Here is an 18,690-nt window from a genome sequence, read left to right as displayed (position 1 = left end):
TGCCTCCATGTAGCGCCTAAAAATATCCTAAGTCTGTTTCTTATTTATGAAACTGTAGTAAAATTAGTTCAAGCTACCTCACAGGGATGTTAGCCTGAGAAATAAGTAAAATAATTCCTGGGAAAGTACTTTTGTAGATGGCAAATCCATTCAAATGCTAATTTTTCCTTTATTTTTTAATCCTTCACATTGTTTGTTACTTCACTTTGATCGTCTCTGTTCATTCTCCCTGGATTCCAGATAACAACTGGTGGAAATTGCTCTCTGTTTCCCTGACACTGGTTCTGCTTGGTAGTCTCTTGTTCTCTGGGTACTTTTCTGCATAGTCTCTGCTCTTCTAATTCGTGAACTGAGCACAAGCACTGGGATTTGTTAGGGGAAAAGTATGTCCTGAGCAAACTCCACACAGGTTTTGTGGACTCCACCCCACTCCAGACCAAAGCCATCAAGACTCCAGGAACTACTGGGTCTTGAGGGTGGAGTTAAGCAGCCAGGTTTGGTATAAAATCAGATATATGGCCCCTGGGGGCCTCTTCGCTCTTGGTTTGACTCTTGGCTTTTCCCCCCGGCTCTCAGTGGAACAGGTAGGACACACTCACCAATTTATCTCCCTCTCTTTCTCCCTAAATTATTCATTTCTTCTTTCCCCTTCTTTTGTAAATAAACGCTTATTAACCATTTTGTATGTGCCTACACTTGAGTCTTACTATAAATCCTTTTAAGTGCACGGGTGAGAACCCACAGTCAGGCCACCCATATCATATTGGGGTTGCACTATAACAGGTTGTGTCACTATTAATCTATTTCCTCATTCTCTTGCAGAGTGAAGTTACCTTTCTTTTTTTTTAAAGATTTATTTATGCATACAAGAGCTGGGGTACAGGCTAAAGATGGGGGGATGTGAGAGGATTCACCAGAGACAGAGTGGGGAACAGAACAGGCAGACTGACTGACATACACTGCTGAGGGGAGCAGCGGGAGAGACAGGAGATGTCTGCTGTGCCTTGTGGGCTGCTACCTGGCTGGCCGGGGATCAAACTCATGCTGCAGAGGCTGCGGATTGCCTCATAGTGCGGTGCTTAACCCCTTGCACCACCAGGGAAGCCCTGTGACGGTAGCAGCTTTCTGAAGGACAACACCCGCAGGGCAGGTTGCAGGTTAGGCAGTTACTACCACCTGCAAGGTTTTGGAGTCGGGTGCTCTCCCCGCGGGCTGGTCAGCACAGAGGGCAGAACTTTCTGCTTTGATTCGTGCACTGTCTACTGGTAGAGACCAGGCAGTCAATATCTTCACAGGTTCGCGCTAGCTTTTGCCACAGTCCACATCCATGGAGCAATCTATAAAGAATGAGGGCTCCTTACAGCCTCTGGTAAAGCAATTAAAAATAAAACTGAAATCATGCCGTTGTTAGAAGCAGTTTGGTATCCACACGCAGTAGCCATCGCACACTGTAGAGGACACCAGAAGGGAACTGATCCCAGAGCAACTGACCATCGTCTAGCTGATAAGGCAGCTAAACAAGCGGCTTGCTTACCCGCTCCGGCGCATCCCACCTTATCATCTGCCCTGGTGGTCGCTGCCTCCCCTCTAAGTGTCCAGGTAGCTGAGACCACAAAGCGTGCTGCTCCTATTCATGAACCCCCCCTTTCCCCTCTTTGTGCCCCGTCTGACTGTAGGTCCGCAAGGGTCACCTTCATCTCGAGCATCCTGATTTATCCCAACAAACGATTGAGTCTGCACTACTAGGCATAATTAATGCTTCATACTCAGCTCTCAATTGCTCAAACGCAGCCCTTGCTTCAGATTTCTGTATCTGTATGAAGCCAGGCCCCATCAAGTACACTGGGATTGTGCTCAGCCCAGGCCAGTTCCCTCCAAAGATTTCACCTGACTCCTCCTCAAACCAGATCTTAGGTCTTATATCTCTGTGGGGAAATGCCTCCAATCCTTTGTCTCACACCTCGAAGATCTGTGCAACAAACAGCACTTACCTAGCTTGTATTTGAGGAGTATATGAATGTATTATTCCACACAATTAGTCATGCTTCGTTGTCAAACCGGTGCCTAACTTGTGTGTCTTAACTGGAAGAGATGCACTTTCAGTCTAGAAGCCCCCTCATCATACAAAGAGGGTTCCTATGGCCATCCCACTTGTAGTGGGTCTCCTGGCTGCATCTCAGGCAGCTATGGGTGTGGCTGGGATAGGAGTGTCTCAGGTCCGTTATAATGAATTAGGTGGCCAGCTCAAGTCAGATTTTGATGCTCTTACGAAGTCAGCCTTAGCCCTACAAAAACAACTTGATTTTCTGGCAGCTGTGGTACTCCAAAACCCACGAGGACTAGATCTCCTTGCTGCTGCCCATGGAGGTATCTGCCTGTTCTTGCAAGAAGATTGGGCTTCTCTGCAAATGAGTCTGGAGTGGTCCAGGAAACACTCACCCAGCTCCAGGATCGTATTGATCGCAGATGGGGCGCCCAACACCAGTCGACCTGGTGGGATTCCTTCTCCTCAAGGTTCCCATGGCTGGCCCCCTTTTCAGAGCCCCTGCTGATCCTCTTTTTGATAGTAAGTTGCCTTTGGCCCCTGTCTGCTTAATAAGCTTACAAATTGTATATCCACACAGGTATCAAAAATCAAAGCTTCAGCTGCTCCTCACAGCGTACTGGCCAGTTAGTAGTGAACTGGACATTGTAGAGGATGATGCCTTATGAGAAAACAACTCACAATGGCATCAAAGGGGGGAGATGAAAGGGAAAATAAATCTTTTCAGCTCCCTGCTGTGTGGGGGGTTGGGGCTGCTGCAGTTAATAATTCAATGCAATTGTAATCAGCAAGCTTTGCTCACTTAACAAATCTTTCCTTAGCAGACTAATAAAGTTACAAGGTCAGGCAGCCAGTCATGTTCATGTTGGTCTATCTCTTCTAGGCCATCCCAGATGTCTGTGTTCCTGCTTTTCCCTTCCCCTTGTTCAGGAACTTTGTAGCAAATAATGTTATCAATGTAAGAATAGTTATGTATAAAAGAAATTCTTTGTCTGTAGACAGGTGCTCAGACCTTAGTGGGATACCCAGGTCTGGGACCTCATGCATGAGTAATAAAGCTTTTCCTGACCTCACCATTCCTGAAGTACCTCTTGTTCTTTCTCTGCACGGGTAAAAAGTAGAATTTATTTCTGTAACACTCCCTATGTATCCAATATGAAGTGTCAAAATTATCTACTCCAAATATCATTTCTTGGGCATATAACTTCACTCTTAAAAAATTCCAGCAACTTCCTGCTGCCTACAGCATCCAATGGAATCTTGTACCTAGTATTTAGTCAATTACATAAATATCAGTCACACAGGACAACCCACACTGGCGCAGGGGTTAAAGTCTCAGCACTATCAAGCTATTGGCAGCTACTTAAGCATGAGCTCAATCCCCAGCCAGGGAGCTGACCCACATGGCATAGCAGACCTCTCCTGTTTTATCCGCCGCTCCCCTCAGCAGTGGACTTCAGTGAATCTGCCTGTTCTGCTCCCCACTCTGTCTCTGGTGAATCCTCTCAAGCCCTGCATCTCTAGCCTACACCCCAGTTCTTTTATGCATGAATAAATAAAAATGAATCTTTTAAAATAAATATCAGTCACTTCTGGAGCATATCTTGATCCTTTTCAAAATAGAGTTCCAATCAAAAAGAACACTGAAGGAGGCAGTGAATGAAAACATGGGATCGCTCTGGTGACGAAAGGGGTTAAGACACAACCTATGAAGCTAGCCACAGCCACTGTAGCACAAGTTCAATCCCCAGCCAGGGAGCTACCCACATGGGGTGGTAGACCTCTCCTGTCTCAACTGCTGCTCCCTTCAGCAGTGCATTTCCATCAATCTGCCTGTTCTGTTCCCCACTTTGTCTCTGGTGAATCCTCTCACCCCCACACCTCTGGCCTGTACCCCAGTGCTTGTATGCATAAATAAATAAATATTTTTTTAAAAAAAAAAAGAATGAATGGTACCCAGATTTGAGTGTCAGCTCCAGAAATACTTTTTCATCAGAGAACCTGTCTTAAGGCAGGGCAAATATCTAGTGGCAGGCTCTGCCCTCTGAAGTCACCCCTTCCTTATCATGTGAGTCCCCCTTTTTCTCTCCTTGAGGCTGCAGGCCCCCTACCCAATCTGTAACTCAGGATATAAACCTCAGTTTGTCTCATGTGCTCTAGAATGCACAATCACGTAAATTCTCCATCCCCACATACTCAAATTAGGTCTTTTTCTCCTACTAGTCTGATGTCAATGTGTTTGCTCCACCAGCCCAAGAAGAACCCAGGAGGGCAGGGAAATTATTCCTTATACACATCAAGTGTTAAATTATAAAAAATACTAATCATTGTTAAATTCTACCCCTTCATTTTACAAATAACAAAATGAAGACCTAAATAAAACAAGTTTCTAAAGTCCTATCATTACTAGAATCAGAACTGATACAAGCTTAGTTCTTTTTTTTTTTTTTAAAGATTTATTTATTTATTCTATACAAGAACCGGGGTACAAACCAGATGCGCGGGAGGGTGAGAGGACTCACCAGAGACAGAGTGGGGAGCAGAACAGGCAGACAGACTGAAATACACTGCTGAGGGGAGCAGCGGGCGGGACAGGAGAGGTCTGCCCTGCCATGTGGGACCCTGGCCGGCCGGCCAGGATCGAACCAGCACTGCAGAGGCTGCGGACAGCTTCACAGTACGGTGCTCAACCACCTGCGCCCCCAGGGGAGGCCCACAAGCTTAGTTCTTTGGATGGCAAGCTCTATTTAATTTATAACATGTTTTTTGTTCCTTTGTGAATAAACTTGACATTTGTGGTTTAAAATAAAAGGAGGTCATCTGAACCTTCAGTGACGACATTTCACTCGGAATTTAATTATCAAATACACTTTAAAAATATAACTTATAGAATTAATCAATTTAAAAAGTGATTCTGCCCAGCACCCCAGTCAGTATGAACATGAACCTGAGTTATCTTGCCAGGGAAGATGTAATTCTGATAGCCTTTCCCGTAAAAGTGGGAATCCATTGTCCTCTGAAAAGAAGCCTTCCTATTCCACACCATCATGGTGAAATAACTTTGCTGCATAAAGGAAGTCTTTCTGTGTCCCGCTTCCAAAAGTATTTTTTATCTTCTAATAATCAGAATTAAATTTCCTTAGATATTCTAGTCCAGGTAATAAAAAGACTGGTCTCGTGATTAGTCAGCAAATTTTGGTATTTCACCAAAAAACAGTTGACACTATAAAATGGTACAAGCAAGAGAGGTAAGACATACTTGTTCAAATAAGTAGGACTCATAATACAAATTCAATTATAGGGTTAATGTAAATCATAGACCTCAAACAATTTTTATTACTTTAGTAGGAATCAATACAAAATTAGAGATGTATACATACAACACTGCTAGAACAACCAAATGAATTAGAAATAATTCCTTAGCATAATCTAATGTCCGGTCATAGTCTAATTTCTCTTATGCCTTTTTTGAATCAGAATTCAAACCACATCTCAGCATTACAGTTGCTTCATAGGCTTTTTGTCTTATTTTATTGTTAATGCAGAGCTAACTGCCTTCTCTATTTTTTGTTTTCATGTCATTGATTGTAAAAACTTGGTCAGTTCTGAATTTGTCCATCTGCAACCTGGTGGTGCCATTTAATCTGTGAATCTACCCTCCTATGAAAAGAAGTTAGCTAGTCTACTGACTTGAGTCAAGTGAAGGTCAGATTTGTTGTTCTTGTTTTTTCTTTGTAGACATGGGCAAGAATAGTACACAGGGAATGTTATATGCTTCTTTTGTATCACATAGTGTTGGCTGTTCTACTTTTAGTGATGCCAAGATTAATCAGGGGTTGCAGGCGATAACAGACAGATTTTTCCATGGTACAGTTTGCCGCCCATAGTTAATCTAATATTTTTACCTGTTAATACTGACATCCTGAACAATTACACGTGCAAGATAATGATTATTGTGCTGCATTATTGCAAAGCAAAACCATTATTCTAAATTACTTTAGTTTAAAATATATTTGCAGCTTTATTTATCCTTAAAATATATTCTACTATCCAGTAGAATATTATCTTCTAAACTCAGATTGGAGTAATTCTTTCCTCCATGCGGTTATATCATTGTCTTGATATGCAATAGGTTCGTTTTTTTTTTTTAATTTCAAATTTTAGAGATGGCTGTTTCAGAGAATTTTGTCTTTTGAAATAAACCATTTAAATTTTCAAAAATCAAATCTGTTTAATAAAAGTCTGTTTCATTCCTGTCTCACTCACTTATAATAGTTCTCATTTAACCTCCCGGTGTTTCCTTTTTACAAAAATGTAGCATACTAATTACACTGTTCTGTCTCTTGCTTTTTTTCACTTGTAACACACTGAAGATATCCATACATAGAGATCTTCCTTCTTCCTTTTTATGGCTACGTTGCATACCATTCTATGATGTGTTCAAGCCAATCCTCCATTGATGGATTTTTGATTATTTATCATAAAAATTTTGAAATAAATAACATTATATATTATCATATCCTGTTTTGCAAATATCGCATTGAAACAGGCTCCCAGCAATGGAGTAATGGGTCAAAGGGGAGACACGTAATTTTTTGACAAATTGCTGAGATCCCTTCCATAGCAGTTATATCATTAACAGCCCATCAGCAGGTGTGAGAGGCTCCTATTTCCAAACAGCTTCAATAACAGAGCAATCAGATGAAGTATGTGTTTTCGATAATCTGGGAGGAAGAGATGCTATCTATGTGATGTGTTAATTTGCATATCAAGTTTGTTGTGTTGAGCTTCATATTTGAGGAAGCATTTCAAATTTTCTTCTGGGAATTCTGGGTAATTTTGCATGCATTTTCCTCTTTTGTTCTTTGTATTTTTAAGTTCTTTCCATTTTTATGAGCTCTTTGTATATTGGTGACAATACTCTTTGATGCGACTTAAATTGCAAATATCTTTTCCCAATTAATTGTTTATCTTTTGATTTGCTTATGGTGATTTATTTTTTCCATGCAGAAGTTCTTTTGCTATATAGTTAGCTAACAGAATAATGTACCCATGATTTCTTTTTGGGGAGGGGGCTGGCGTATGGTCATTTTTGTGCTTATTTACTTCATGTAGATCTCTCATCCATTCGAAGTTTATCCTCATGGACACGACCAGGTTAAGATCTAGTGTTCCTCAAATGGCTACCAAGTGTTAAAAATGATACTTATTAAAGCTTTTGCTATGGTTTGAGATGCTATAGAGATTGAGAGAGAGAGAGAGAGGGAGAAAGAATTTCCAAATTAACCTGGGCCAATTTCTGGAATTTATATAGATTTTCCTGTACCTTGATGGGGTTTCATCCTGATAAACTCACCAGAATTTGAAAATATTGCAAGTCAAAAACTGCATTCAGGGCCTCCCAGGTAGCTCAAGAGGTTAAGTTTCAACACTACCAAGCTATCACCAGCCACTGCAGCATGAGTTCGATCCCTGGCCAGGGAGCTGAGCCACATGGCGCAGCAGACATTTCCTGACTTACCTACTGCTCCCTTCAGCAGTGCATTTCAGTAGATCCGCCTAATCTGCTCCCCACTGTCTCTAGTGAATTCTCCCACCAACCCACCCCCACACCTGTGGCCTACACCCCAGTTCATGATAAATAAAAATAAATCTTAAAAAAACAAAACAGAACTGCATTCAGTACACCCAACCTACAGAACTTCACATCTTAGCTTCAGCTACCCTGAACATGCTCAGAACACTACAGTTGGGCAAAATCACCTAAGGCAAAGCCAGTTTTGTAATAAAGTGCTGAATATCTCATGTAATGTATTGAAACTGTATTGCAAGAGAAAAACAGGCTGTAGAGTAACAACTGCTTACTCCCATGACCGCGTGGCTTCCTGCCACCGCCCAGCATCCCTGGAGAGTATCCTAAGGCATAAATCCAACCTGGAAAATCTCAAAATTCAACATCTGAAGGAAGTATGGTTCGTACTGAATGCATATTCCTTTCACAGCATCAAGTCCAAAAATCCTAAGTCAAACCATTCTAAATCGGGAGTTGTCTGTATTTTGGTCCATGGGATCATGTTCTGATCCCACAGTGTTTTAAATACAGAGGCTTGATCAAATGCTGACATATAGGGCAACCACCCAATTATTTCTGTCTAAGGTTATTATTACTAATTTTTCCATTATCTCATTGGTTTGATATTTATTTTATGTTTTTATAGTTATCAGAATATAGATGCACAAATATGTGTTTGCAATTTATAACCAAAAATTTATTTGGGGGCATATGTTCTTTTTAAAAGTAGGCTAACTAAACTTTTGAAGACCAGTGCTCTGGACAGTGATGTTTGAACATTCCAGTATCCTCAGACAGTTCTTCTTAGGATGGATCTAATTTTGGCATTTGCCTACTAGCAGACTATGAGATGATTCCCTTGGACCAAAATAAAGAATTGCTGGATCCAGGGGAAATATTCTCAGTACTAATGAGAAAGGGTCAAGATCCCACCCCCCAACCCCCAAGAAGATGTTATGATGACTGGACAAGAATGTCTATGAAAATCATCTTTGGTTTGGAAATACAGATCACTTTATCAGGCTCTGTCCTCTCACCTGTTTAAATTACCTTTAGCCAATTACAGGACTTGGACTGCTATGATATCAGCTGAGGGGTAAAGAGAGTGGGCCTTGAGGGAAAAGTCTGGAATCCTCTGCTCCAAAGATCACATTTACAGCTCTCACATCCTATCTCATATTTTATATCAGGTAACTTGTCAGGAGGTACTGTTTGAGTTATCTGAGTTTTTCATCTATGCTTACTAACCAAGCAGCACTATTCAGGCAATCAGCCCAATTACCTAAAACTCAAAAAGGTGGACCTGTATTTGTATTTCCTCCTAATTTTAGGAAGACTACCATTAAAAAGGGTAGGAAGTGGTGTTCTAGGAGATGCAAAATTATGTGTTCATTAAGCACTACTAATTTTACATGAATTTGGGATTTTTATTACTAAAATTTATATAGAAGCTATATATGAAGCAAAGAAGCAAATAAACAAACATTAACCTCCAATTTACTCTCTTCCACTTAACTAATTATTAAAGAAACACCATGTGCCAGGCACTATGTTAGGTGTTAGGGACACAAAGATGTGTTATCTCTGTCCTCAACAGAGAGATGTACGTGTGAAAGTGACAATTGTCCGGTAAGTGCCAAAAGAGAACCAAGAACATACAAGAGAACCAGGATCATAATATGCAGTATGTGTCCCCTCTGAAGAATGGATGAGTTGGAAAGGTCTAAGAGAAGAGGAAGGGATTTTGGACCTTCAGGGAGGAATTGCATTTGGCCAGTGCAGCAATTTCAGAAAAGACAAAAACGGGCCTCCCTGGTGGCGCAAGGGGTTAAGCACAGCACTATGAAGTGATCCGAAGCCTACAAGTTCAATCCCTGGCCAGCCAGGGAGCAACCCACAGGGCGAAGCAGACCTCTTCTGTCTCTCCCGCGCTCCCCTCAGCAGTGTGTTTCAGCCAGTCTGCCTGTTCTGCTCCCTGTTCTGTCTCTGGTGAGTCCTCTCACCGCCCCCCACCCTGCATCTCTGGCCTGTACTCCAGCTCCTATATGCATAAATAAATAAATCTTAAAAAAAAAGAAAAAAGAAGATGACTTCTTCCCAGAAGATGACTGGGAAGGAGAAACAGTGTATGCAGTAAAATAGGATAGATGCCTCCCCTGACCCCAACACACACTGAGCCCAGTTTGGTTCTGCAACCATACACACTATATGGGGCCAAATTACAGTGATCCTATGGAGAATCAGCTTATAAAGAATTTTTTTTTTTTTTTTTTTTTTTTTTAAAGATTTATTTGTTTATTTATTTATACAAGCACTGGGTACAGTCAGAAGCGCGGGAGGGTGAGAGAATCCACCAGAGCCAGAGCAGGGAGCAGAGCAGGCAGAAGGACTGAAGTACACTGCTGAGGGGAGCAGCGGGCGGCAGGAGAGGTCTGCGCGCCATGTGGGACCCTCCTCCGGTGGCCGGGGAGCAGCCGGGTGTCGAACTGGCGCTGCAGAGGCTGTGGGCAGCTTCGCAACCCAGCGCTCAACCTCTGCGCCACTGGGGAGGCCCTTATAAAGAATTTTTATCCTAGTTTTAATGACAGATCTGACTGCATGTTTAAAGTACTCGACAAATATATTCTTGAGTAATCGCTTATCCCACCGTATCAGTTTACTTCTGACTAGAATCCACTATTTTAAAGTGCCTCTAAAGAATTTAAAACAAAAAACAAAAAACAGCCCAATTCTCCCTTTTCAAATTTAGCACTTTTCCAGTGGTTCAACAAGTTCCTTTTATTTGTGGTCATTACTGCTTTGGTCACCTTTAAAAATAGCATCAGCTTGAACTTGTCTGTGAATCTTTGTTCAAGCTGGTGTCTCTCTCCCCTTTGGCTTTGACCCTTAAGTTCCTCACCTTTGGATGTTTTTATTGGGTCTGGGTTGGAACTTTTCTCTTTTTAGATTTGGGAGTCTCCCTGTTATGACAACACTTAGTTTAACTGCTTGTGGTGTTTTAACTAGAAGGCAGCCTTTACTGCATTTTGGCATAAAGATTTTAAAGGTCTGTGAAGATGGTATCATTAGTTCGATTTGTGAGACAATTGCTTCAGGTTGTGACTTCATTACTTGTAAAAATAAATGTCTGCAGGGCCTCCCCGGTGGCGCAGCGGTTGAGCGCTGGGTTGCGAAGCTGCCCGCAGCCTCTGCAGGGCCGGTTCGATCCCCGGCTGCTCCCCGGCCACCGGAGGAGGGTCCCACATGGCGCACAGACCTCTCCTGCCGCCCGCTGCTCCCCTCAGCAGTGTACTTCGGTCCTTCTGCGGGCTCTGCTCCCCACTCTGGCTCTGGTGAATTCTCTCACCCTCCCGTGCTTCTGACTGTACCCAGTGCTTGTATGTATGTATGTATAAATCAATCAATCAATCAATGAATAAATAAATCTTTAAAAATAAATAAATAAATAAATAAATGTCTGCAAAAAAGGCCTGGAATACTATATATTGATGGGCCTCCCCGGTGGCGCAGCGGTTGAGCGCTGGTTTGCGAAGCTGTCCGCAGCCTCTGCAGCACCGGTTCGATCCCCGGCTGCACCCCGGCCACCAGGAGAGGGTCCCACATGGCCCGCAGACCTCTCGTGCCGCCCGCTGCTCCCCTCAGCAGTGTACTTCATCAGTCTGCCTGCTCTGCTCTGCTCTCCGCTCTGCCTCTGGTGAATTCTCTCACCCTCCTATGCTTCTGACTGTACCCAGTGCTTGTATAAATAAATAAATAAATAAATCTTTTTAAAAAATACTATATATTGATATAATGATTTGATTTGTTAGAAAGTACAAAACAGTAAGCAGAGTAAATTCTTATTTTCTTTTTTTTTAAAAGATTTATTTATTTATGCGTACAAGAACTGGGGTACAGGCCAGAGGTGCGGGGGGTAAGAGGATTCACCAGAGACAAGAGTGGGGAATAGGACAGGTGGATCTACTGAAATGTACTGCTGAGGGAAGAAGTGGGCGAGACAGGAGAGGTCTCCTATGCCAGGTGTGTCAGCTCCCTGGCCAGGGATCGAACTTGTGCTGCAGAGGCTGCGGATAGCTTCACAGTTCTGTGCTTAACCCTTTGTGCAACCAGAGAGGCCCCCTTATTTTCATTTTTAAGGAAATAATTGGGCACTTTGGTGGTGGGTGTGTTTATAGAGGTTGCTCTTCTGTCAAATCAAACCAAGCTACCCTCCTAAAGCTGGCAACACTTAACACTGAAGGAACACAAACTTGGGTGGGGAAACTGATATTGAAAGAAGAGTAACAGCAGAACTATCTTTGCAGGTTTATCTCTTGGGAGTTGAACAGAAAGGTGGGAACACTTGCAGTGACATCATAAAAAATTCCTTAAAAACCAAACAGCAATTTTTCTCAATTCCCTTGTTTAGTCTAATCACACTTCAAATAGAAAACAACTGTCTGTGTATGTATGTTTAGTCATATGTATATTTCAATAAACTACATAAAAGAAGTAGCTATGAATTACCTGGTCCATTCCAACTACTGGTCTCCTCACTTTGACTTCCCACACTACTCTGTCCATTCTCCACACTCCATTAACTGTCACTGTGCTCCTGCAAGGCAAATTGGACTAATATTTTCTGTTTAAAAGCCTGCAATGTCTTCTACTTGCCTTGAGGATAAATTCAAGATCTGAAATGCATCCCACATGGCCCAGCACTACTTGGCGGTTGTCTTTTGCCCTCTCCTGCTGGACATAGGAACTTCATTCCCTCACACTCTCCTCCCTGCTTGTTCTTGCCCAAGGACCTCCATACATGCTGCTCCATACATGCTGCTCCCTCCATCTGCAGTGGTCTCCTCCTGACACAGCCTCCGTGAAAGGAATTACTACCTGGTAAGCTGAGTTGCCCCAACTCCTGTTTGAACAGGTAGAGTGAATCAAGTAAAAGCATGTTTGTGTCACAGGATCTAGAATATTCTTGACCAATTCTTGTCCACAACACTGATTACACTGTTGCTGGCTGGTATGACATCCCAAAGATCTACATATCCTAATCTCAGGAATTCGAAATATGAGACCTTACATAGTAAATCAAAGTTAACATTTTAGATAAAATTAAAGCTGCCAATCAGCTAACCTTGAGATAAGTAGACAATCCTGGATCACTGAGGTCAACTCAAGGGTCCTTTTAAGAGGAAAAGGAAGGCAGAAGAGAGCCTGGGATTGCCTGCAAGCTGGGTCGGTGGCCGTGAACAGTGGATTCTAGAAGCTGGAAAAGGCAAGGACCAGATTCTCACTTAGAAATTCCAGAAGGAGCACTGCCCTTTCCACATCTTGATTTTAGCCCAGTGATATGTGTTCAGACCTCTGACCTCTAAAACTTTAAGATAATTAATCAGTGGTAATTTGTTAGTGTAGCGATAGGAAACTAACATGGTTGGGAAGCTTCTCTTTCCACAAGGAATAGCTGTTAACAACAACAGAAGCCGCTCTTGCCCCTGTAGTCTGAAACAACATTTCTACCCAAAGATCCGCAGGAGGAAACCAATGTAATGGAAATCATAGGCAACAAACATATGCCAGCTCACAGCGCTCCTCTTGTTCATCTGCTGCTGTGGAAGGAAATGAGTGGTTTCAACCTTAGGAGGCCATGCTAATGTCCCTTTATGCTCATGTTTTTGTTCTTCCCTTTTAATGTTATTTCTGTCACAGTCTTGAAATGGCTATAGGGTCTACAAGCAAAACCAATTTAAAATCTTTACATTCTTCATCAGATAACTAAGATTATGCCAGTATGGAACTAGCTCTCTTTAGCAAATTGATGATGAATCTTTGTTCTTAACAATGTTTACCGAGAACAAAATTTTCCTGCACTGGTTCTGTGGAGCACTGTTTTGGGTCAGTTCCATCAAAGAGGCAGAGCCTTGTGATTCTGCAGGAGAACCAGACTTCTCTCCCCTTCCACGATCCTTAGTGGTTGATGAAAGATTACAGAGTCAGGCCAAGTTGCGTAGCTTGGGTTCCAATCCAAATCTGCAGACCAGTGCTAGGGGCCATGCAGGTCAGCATGTGGCCCTCAGCTCATCCACATTCATGGTTCTGATCGCACTGGCTTAAATGTTACTTCAGAGAAATGTGACACCTCATCTACTTAGAATAAGTTAAGGTTCTCGATTTATATGGCAGTGATTTTTTTCCATCCATGCTTTTCCTTTACCCATTCTACCCTAACCCCTTCCCATCAATCCACAGTTCTAGAGTTACCCCTTCACCCAGCACTGGGCACATAATGGTGAGCAGATATCACAAAATTCCTTCCTTTATGGAGTTTCCATTTCAGTGAGAAAGAGAAATATAATTCCAAAACATGGAAATAAATGTCCATAGATCAATAGGTACACTGAAATCATAGTTAAGATAACAGCAACAACAAAAGCAATCCTCTAGGCAACCAGGAAAGAAAGAATGTTGACATGTAGCAAAAATAAAAAAGAAAGGAATGAGTATCATAGGATTGGGCTAAGGGTGGCTCTGCTCTATTTGGGGTGAATAGGAAGAAGGTGTGTATGTAATCTGAGCATAAGAAATCCACAAGTCTTTCTTGCTTTCTTTCTTTTTTTTCATTAAAACAGCAACAAGCATGAAGCACTTAGAGAAATAAAGGACAGAGAGGTCAGCTATCTAAGAACAAATTTTCAGAATTTTGAATCTAAGTGTCTTCTCTTTCCAGACAAGATACATGAACTCAGACAACTAAGCTTTCCGGAGCTGTGGGGTCACCATCTGTAAATTGATGGTAGATTCCGTCTGATGGGTTTGTTGAGAATTTAAAAAGTAAGAACAGATGTGAATAGTGGCTGACAGATACGCAAGCCTTCAGTATGGCATTTTTGGATTTGGAAGCAACCATGAGCACATCCAGTGCCCAGAACTTGGTTTCTAATACCATTCTACAATGAAAGGAACCAGAACACCTTTGGAAAGTGGCTGATTTCTGCGCCGAGCAGGAAACATGATATCAGCCTGGAGGGCTCCATGGTAGCAGAAAGGAAGTACTAAGAACAAACAAACAAAAACACAAACACGTATCTACACAATGATTGTGATATGGCAAGGGGCATAGGAACCAACTGAAAGAATTCCCAGTGGTCAAAACGGAAGCAATCTGAGTGCTTAAATAAATAAAACAGTATTGGACTATACCCAAGGTATTAGATAAATATTCAGGAGTCCATACTGACATAAAAATGAATGAAGGGGCATCCCTGGTGGCAGAGGGGTTAATGTCTCAGCACTATCAAGCTATTGCCAGCCACTGCAGCAGGAATTGGATCCCCCACCAGGGAGGTGACCCACATGGCTCAGCAGATCTCTCCTGTCTCACCCGCTACACCACTCAGCAGTGTGTTTCAGTCAGTCTGCCTGTTCTGTTCCCCACTCTGTCTCTGGTGAATCCTCTCACCTTCCACAGTTCTGGCCTGTACCCCAGTTCTTATATGCATAAATAAATAAAAATAAATCTTTACAAAAAATGAACAAAAGTATGAATTCATAGTGGAGACACATGTCCCAAGCAAAATAATTCCAAGTAATTTATAGAGATACTCCACCACAAGGAGGTGAACTTATTTTCTAAGTGTGGACTGCACATAGTGACTTTCTTCCCAGAAATACAGAATGAAAAGGTGGGGGGGAGTAGTATCTGTGGAGAAACACATGTCAGCCAGGTGATGAAAACTAACATCAGTATGAACTGAGAAAGAAGTCATGTTCATAATACATACTCTTGCTAAGATGTGCCAACCATGGTGGTTTACCTCTGTGACTTTCCTCCCAAAAATCCATAAAAGCAGTCTAATCATGACAAAAACATCAGAGAAATGCCAATTGAGGGACATTCTACAAGGTACTTCACCAGGACTCCTTGAACATGTTCAGGGTGATTAAAAAAAAAAAAACCCACATTGGGCCTCCCCAGTGGCGCAGCGGTTGAGCGCTGGGTTGCGAAGCTGCCCGCGGCCTCTGCAGCCAGTTCGATCCCCGGCTGCTCCCCGGCCACCTGAGGAGGGTCCCATATGGTGCGCAGACCTCTCCTGCCGCCTGCTGCTCCCCTCAGCAGTGTACTTCGGTCCTTCTGCCTGCTCTGCTCCCCGCTCTGGCTCTGGTGAATTCTCTCACCCTCCCGTGCTTCTGACTGTACCCAGTGCATGTATAAACAAAAAACAAACAAACAAACAAATAAATAAATAAAACATGCCTCTATAAAAAAAAAAAAAACCCACAAAGGATGTCTGAGAACTTGTCATATGCCTAGTATGACACAACTACTACCTAATATATTGAATCAGATCCTGGAACCAAAAGGGAAATTAGGTGAAAATGAAGTACATCCGAGTAAAATGTGCTCTTTAGTAGACCATAATAATGTATCAAACTCTCTATACTCTGCCATTTTTCTTTAAATCTATGTGCTTTATTTAATAAAACGAAGTAGACAAAATATTCTTTTAGTTCCCAGGAACAATACCAAAGAGATCCACCACTTCCAAACTAATCCCTATAGGACTCATGGTGATAAGAACCAAAAAGTTAGATTTGTATTAGAGTCTAACATTAGATTGCAGAGATTATCCTGCCCATTCATTGGAGCCTTTGTTTGCCTCTTGTTTGTTTCTTGGCTACAATTTCAACCTTAGGGTATTGTTTCTATTTTGATTACTGAATAGAAATAGCAGAGTAAGACCATTTTCTGTTTTTAATTAGTAACAATTTTACACTAAAGCACAGTCTTTTGTATTGGAAATTTGGGATTATCAACAGAAGACTTAACTTTCCCTGTAGTTTGTTCCAAGTGCTCCAGACTGTCTCTTTGTTGTCTTTTAGTATTAGTACAGTTTTTCCCTCTCTGTGTTCAAGGTGATACCAATTCGATAATTCAAAACGCAATAATGGCTTTATTGTCAAAGCAAACCTTCCTGGTCTGGGTTTCTATAATATAGGTCAGCACATGTCCCTGGACTGAGACATCCTGCATCTTCCTCCCACACGAAGGGACAAAACTGACATCACGTTGAGCTAAGCAATAATCACTTCAGCGGTGAGAGCTGAGAAAATGTCATTGTATTAAAGTATTAGTCACTTATCCAGCTGATTATTTTAAATATTGTGTTACCAGAATTTGAGTCACAACAATAACCCATTTTGTCTTTTAAAAAGCAAAAGAAAAAAGGAGAAAAAAAAAAACGAAAAAAGAGGGGTAAAACGAAAGGAAAAGAAAAAAGGAGGATTTCGTTTCTTAGTAAGATCCATTAGCATTTCCTGCATTTTTCTAAAAAGTAAACAGGAAGAAAACAAAATAACAGGAGACGTTTCCAGGATTTGAAGTCTCATGAGCCCAGAATCCGTGAAAATCCCGTTTAGAACCATCCCAGAAAATTGGCTTTAGGGACGTCTGTCCGCCCGGCTGCTCAGCTTTTGCATCTTTCTAACATTCATCCAGCTGACGGTCCCCTGAGGACACAGCAGCTGGCGGGAGTCCCCAGACGAGGCTTCTCGAGCTGAATGCAGATTGCATGTGCAGGTGGAGAGAATAAAAGCAATTTAGGGTCGGCGGGCCACGAAGTACCCCAACCCACACTCACACCCCGCCTTTCAGGTGCGCTGCACATCCCCGGCACAATCGGGCCCCTCTGAAGCCCAGCAAACTCTTACCACCACCCCCGTCCCCTGCACTGAGAGTGGCCGAGCCTGCCCCGCACGATGCCATCTTGGGCTCTCAGCATCTCAGAAGTAGTTGGCGAGTTCTGCATTCGGGTCACGTCCCGCGTCTTTCTTTGCAAACTTCACCCAACTTTGCAAGAAGACGCGAAAGCGCTGGTGTGCGCCCTTAATTTTCTCTCACAGAAACTGACAAAACCAGATTCTATTCCCAATAAACCTCAGACCTCGAGCTCCCGGACCCTGCACCTGCCTGCACGCGGGGTTCCTGGGCTCGGGGTGCCGAGTCCGAGGCCCCGCGGCGCCCCGCGGCGCCCCGCGGCGCAGAGCCGGGAGCCGGCCCTCCGCGCGGTTTGGGGGAGCCGGTTCCAGCGGGAATGGGTGGGAGGGTGGAGGCACCCCAGTAACTTACATCCCAGGACCACCACCAGGTAGCGCAGCAGCAGCAGCAGCAGGCGGTGGCCGCTCCTCGCCATCTTCCCGGGCGCCCGCGGGCAGCGCGTCCGAGGCCGAGGGTCCCGGCTACGCGCGCGCAGGAGGCCAGGCCGGGGCCCCTGAACTTCTGGGGCGGGAGGGGAGGAGAGATCCGTGCGGGCGAGGGGAGGGGAGAAGAGGGGCGGCCCCTGATGGGAGCTCAGTCTCCCCTGCCCGGGGCGCTTCTCCGCGGGCGGGTCCTCCCTGGCCCAGGGCTGGGGGCTCTGGCTGAGGGTGCAGGCGGGGAGCGAGAGGGGGAGCGGGGCGGGACGTGCGAGCCGGACGAGGTGTCGGCGGCGTCCTAATGAGGGGCAGAAGGGAAGTCCTGGCGGGGCTCCCCCATCCCCCGCCCCCTGCCGCCGGGATTGATCGGCTTTGTGTCTGGGCGCGCTCGGGGCTGCCAGCTGTCCCCAGGGCGCGCAGCCGGGGCGCGGGCGGGGGCGCGGGCCGGGGGCTGGGTGGGGAGGGGTTGTGTGCGGAGGGCAGAGGGTGACGCTGGAGGGGGTGGGGAGCTCGGCCCGCCTTGCACCAACTCTTCTTTCTTTCCTGGCACAAAACTTATTTTGGGGTTTTCAGCCCAGGGGTGGAGATTAGGGGAAAATTTCTATCCAAAGAGGCCAAGCTGCTGGGGGAGGCGCTGCGGGAGGATGGGGTTCTCCGGCTCCGCCTGGGACTCGAGGGAAAAGCAAGCCCTCAAGAGTAGGGCTGGAAGGCTGGCCTCAGATTTTTGCGCTGGCTTTGGCCCTGCTCGGGGTAGGCTTTTGCTCCTTGCAGAGTTAAGGTGTGTTCTGTGTTCTTTGCTTTTCTCGTGTCCAGAGCTGGAAGTTCATCTAACGGTGTAAAATATTTATCATGTTTCTCTTCAGTTACATAACTGCTGCCTGTGGAGTTTTCCACA

At 43.9% G+C, this 18,690-nt stretch overlaps 1 protein-coding gene across 2 annotated transcripts in view; it reads right to left on the bottom strand.

The window, feature by feature from the left end:
- The window catches only part of JAM2 (junctional adhesion molecule 2), a gene marked incomplete at both ends in the record, with an annotated part of 58,745 nt that extends 40,951 nt beyond the window's left edge, over nucleotides 1-17,794 (bottom strand). For both annotated transcript variants that reach the window (XM_084232054.1, XM_084232055.1), the window contains one exon: nucleotides 17,731-17,794. In XM_084232054.1, coding sequence (XP_084088180.1) covers nucleotides 17,731-17,794 — 64 coding nt within the window. The remainder of the gene's footprint in view (nucleotides 1-17,730) is intronic.
- Nucleotides 17,795-18,690: the final 896 nt, after the last annotated feature.

Source organism: Talpa europaea (genome assembly GCF_964194135.1).
Source record: "Talpa europaea genome assembly, chromosome: 4".
NCBI lineage: Eukaryota > Metazoa > Chordata > Mammalia > Eulipotyphla > Talpidae > Talpa > Talpa europaea.
The sequence above is the reverse complement of the archived record's forward strand: the minus strand, read 5'-3'. Positions and strand labels throughout refer to the sequence as shown.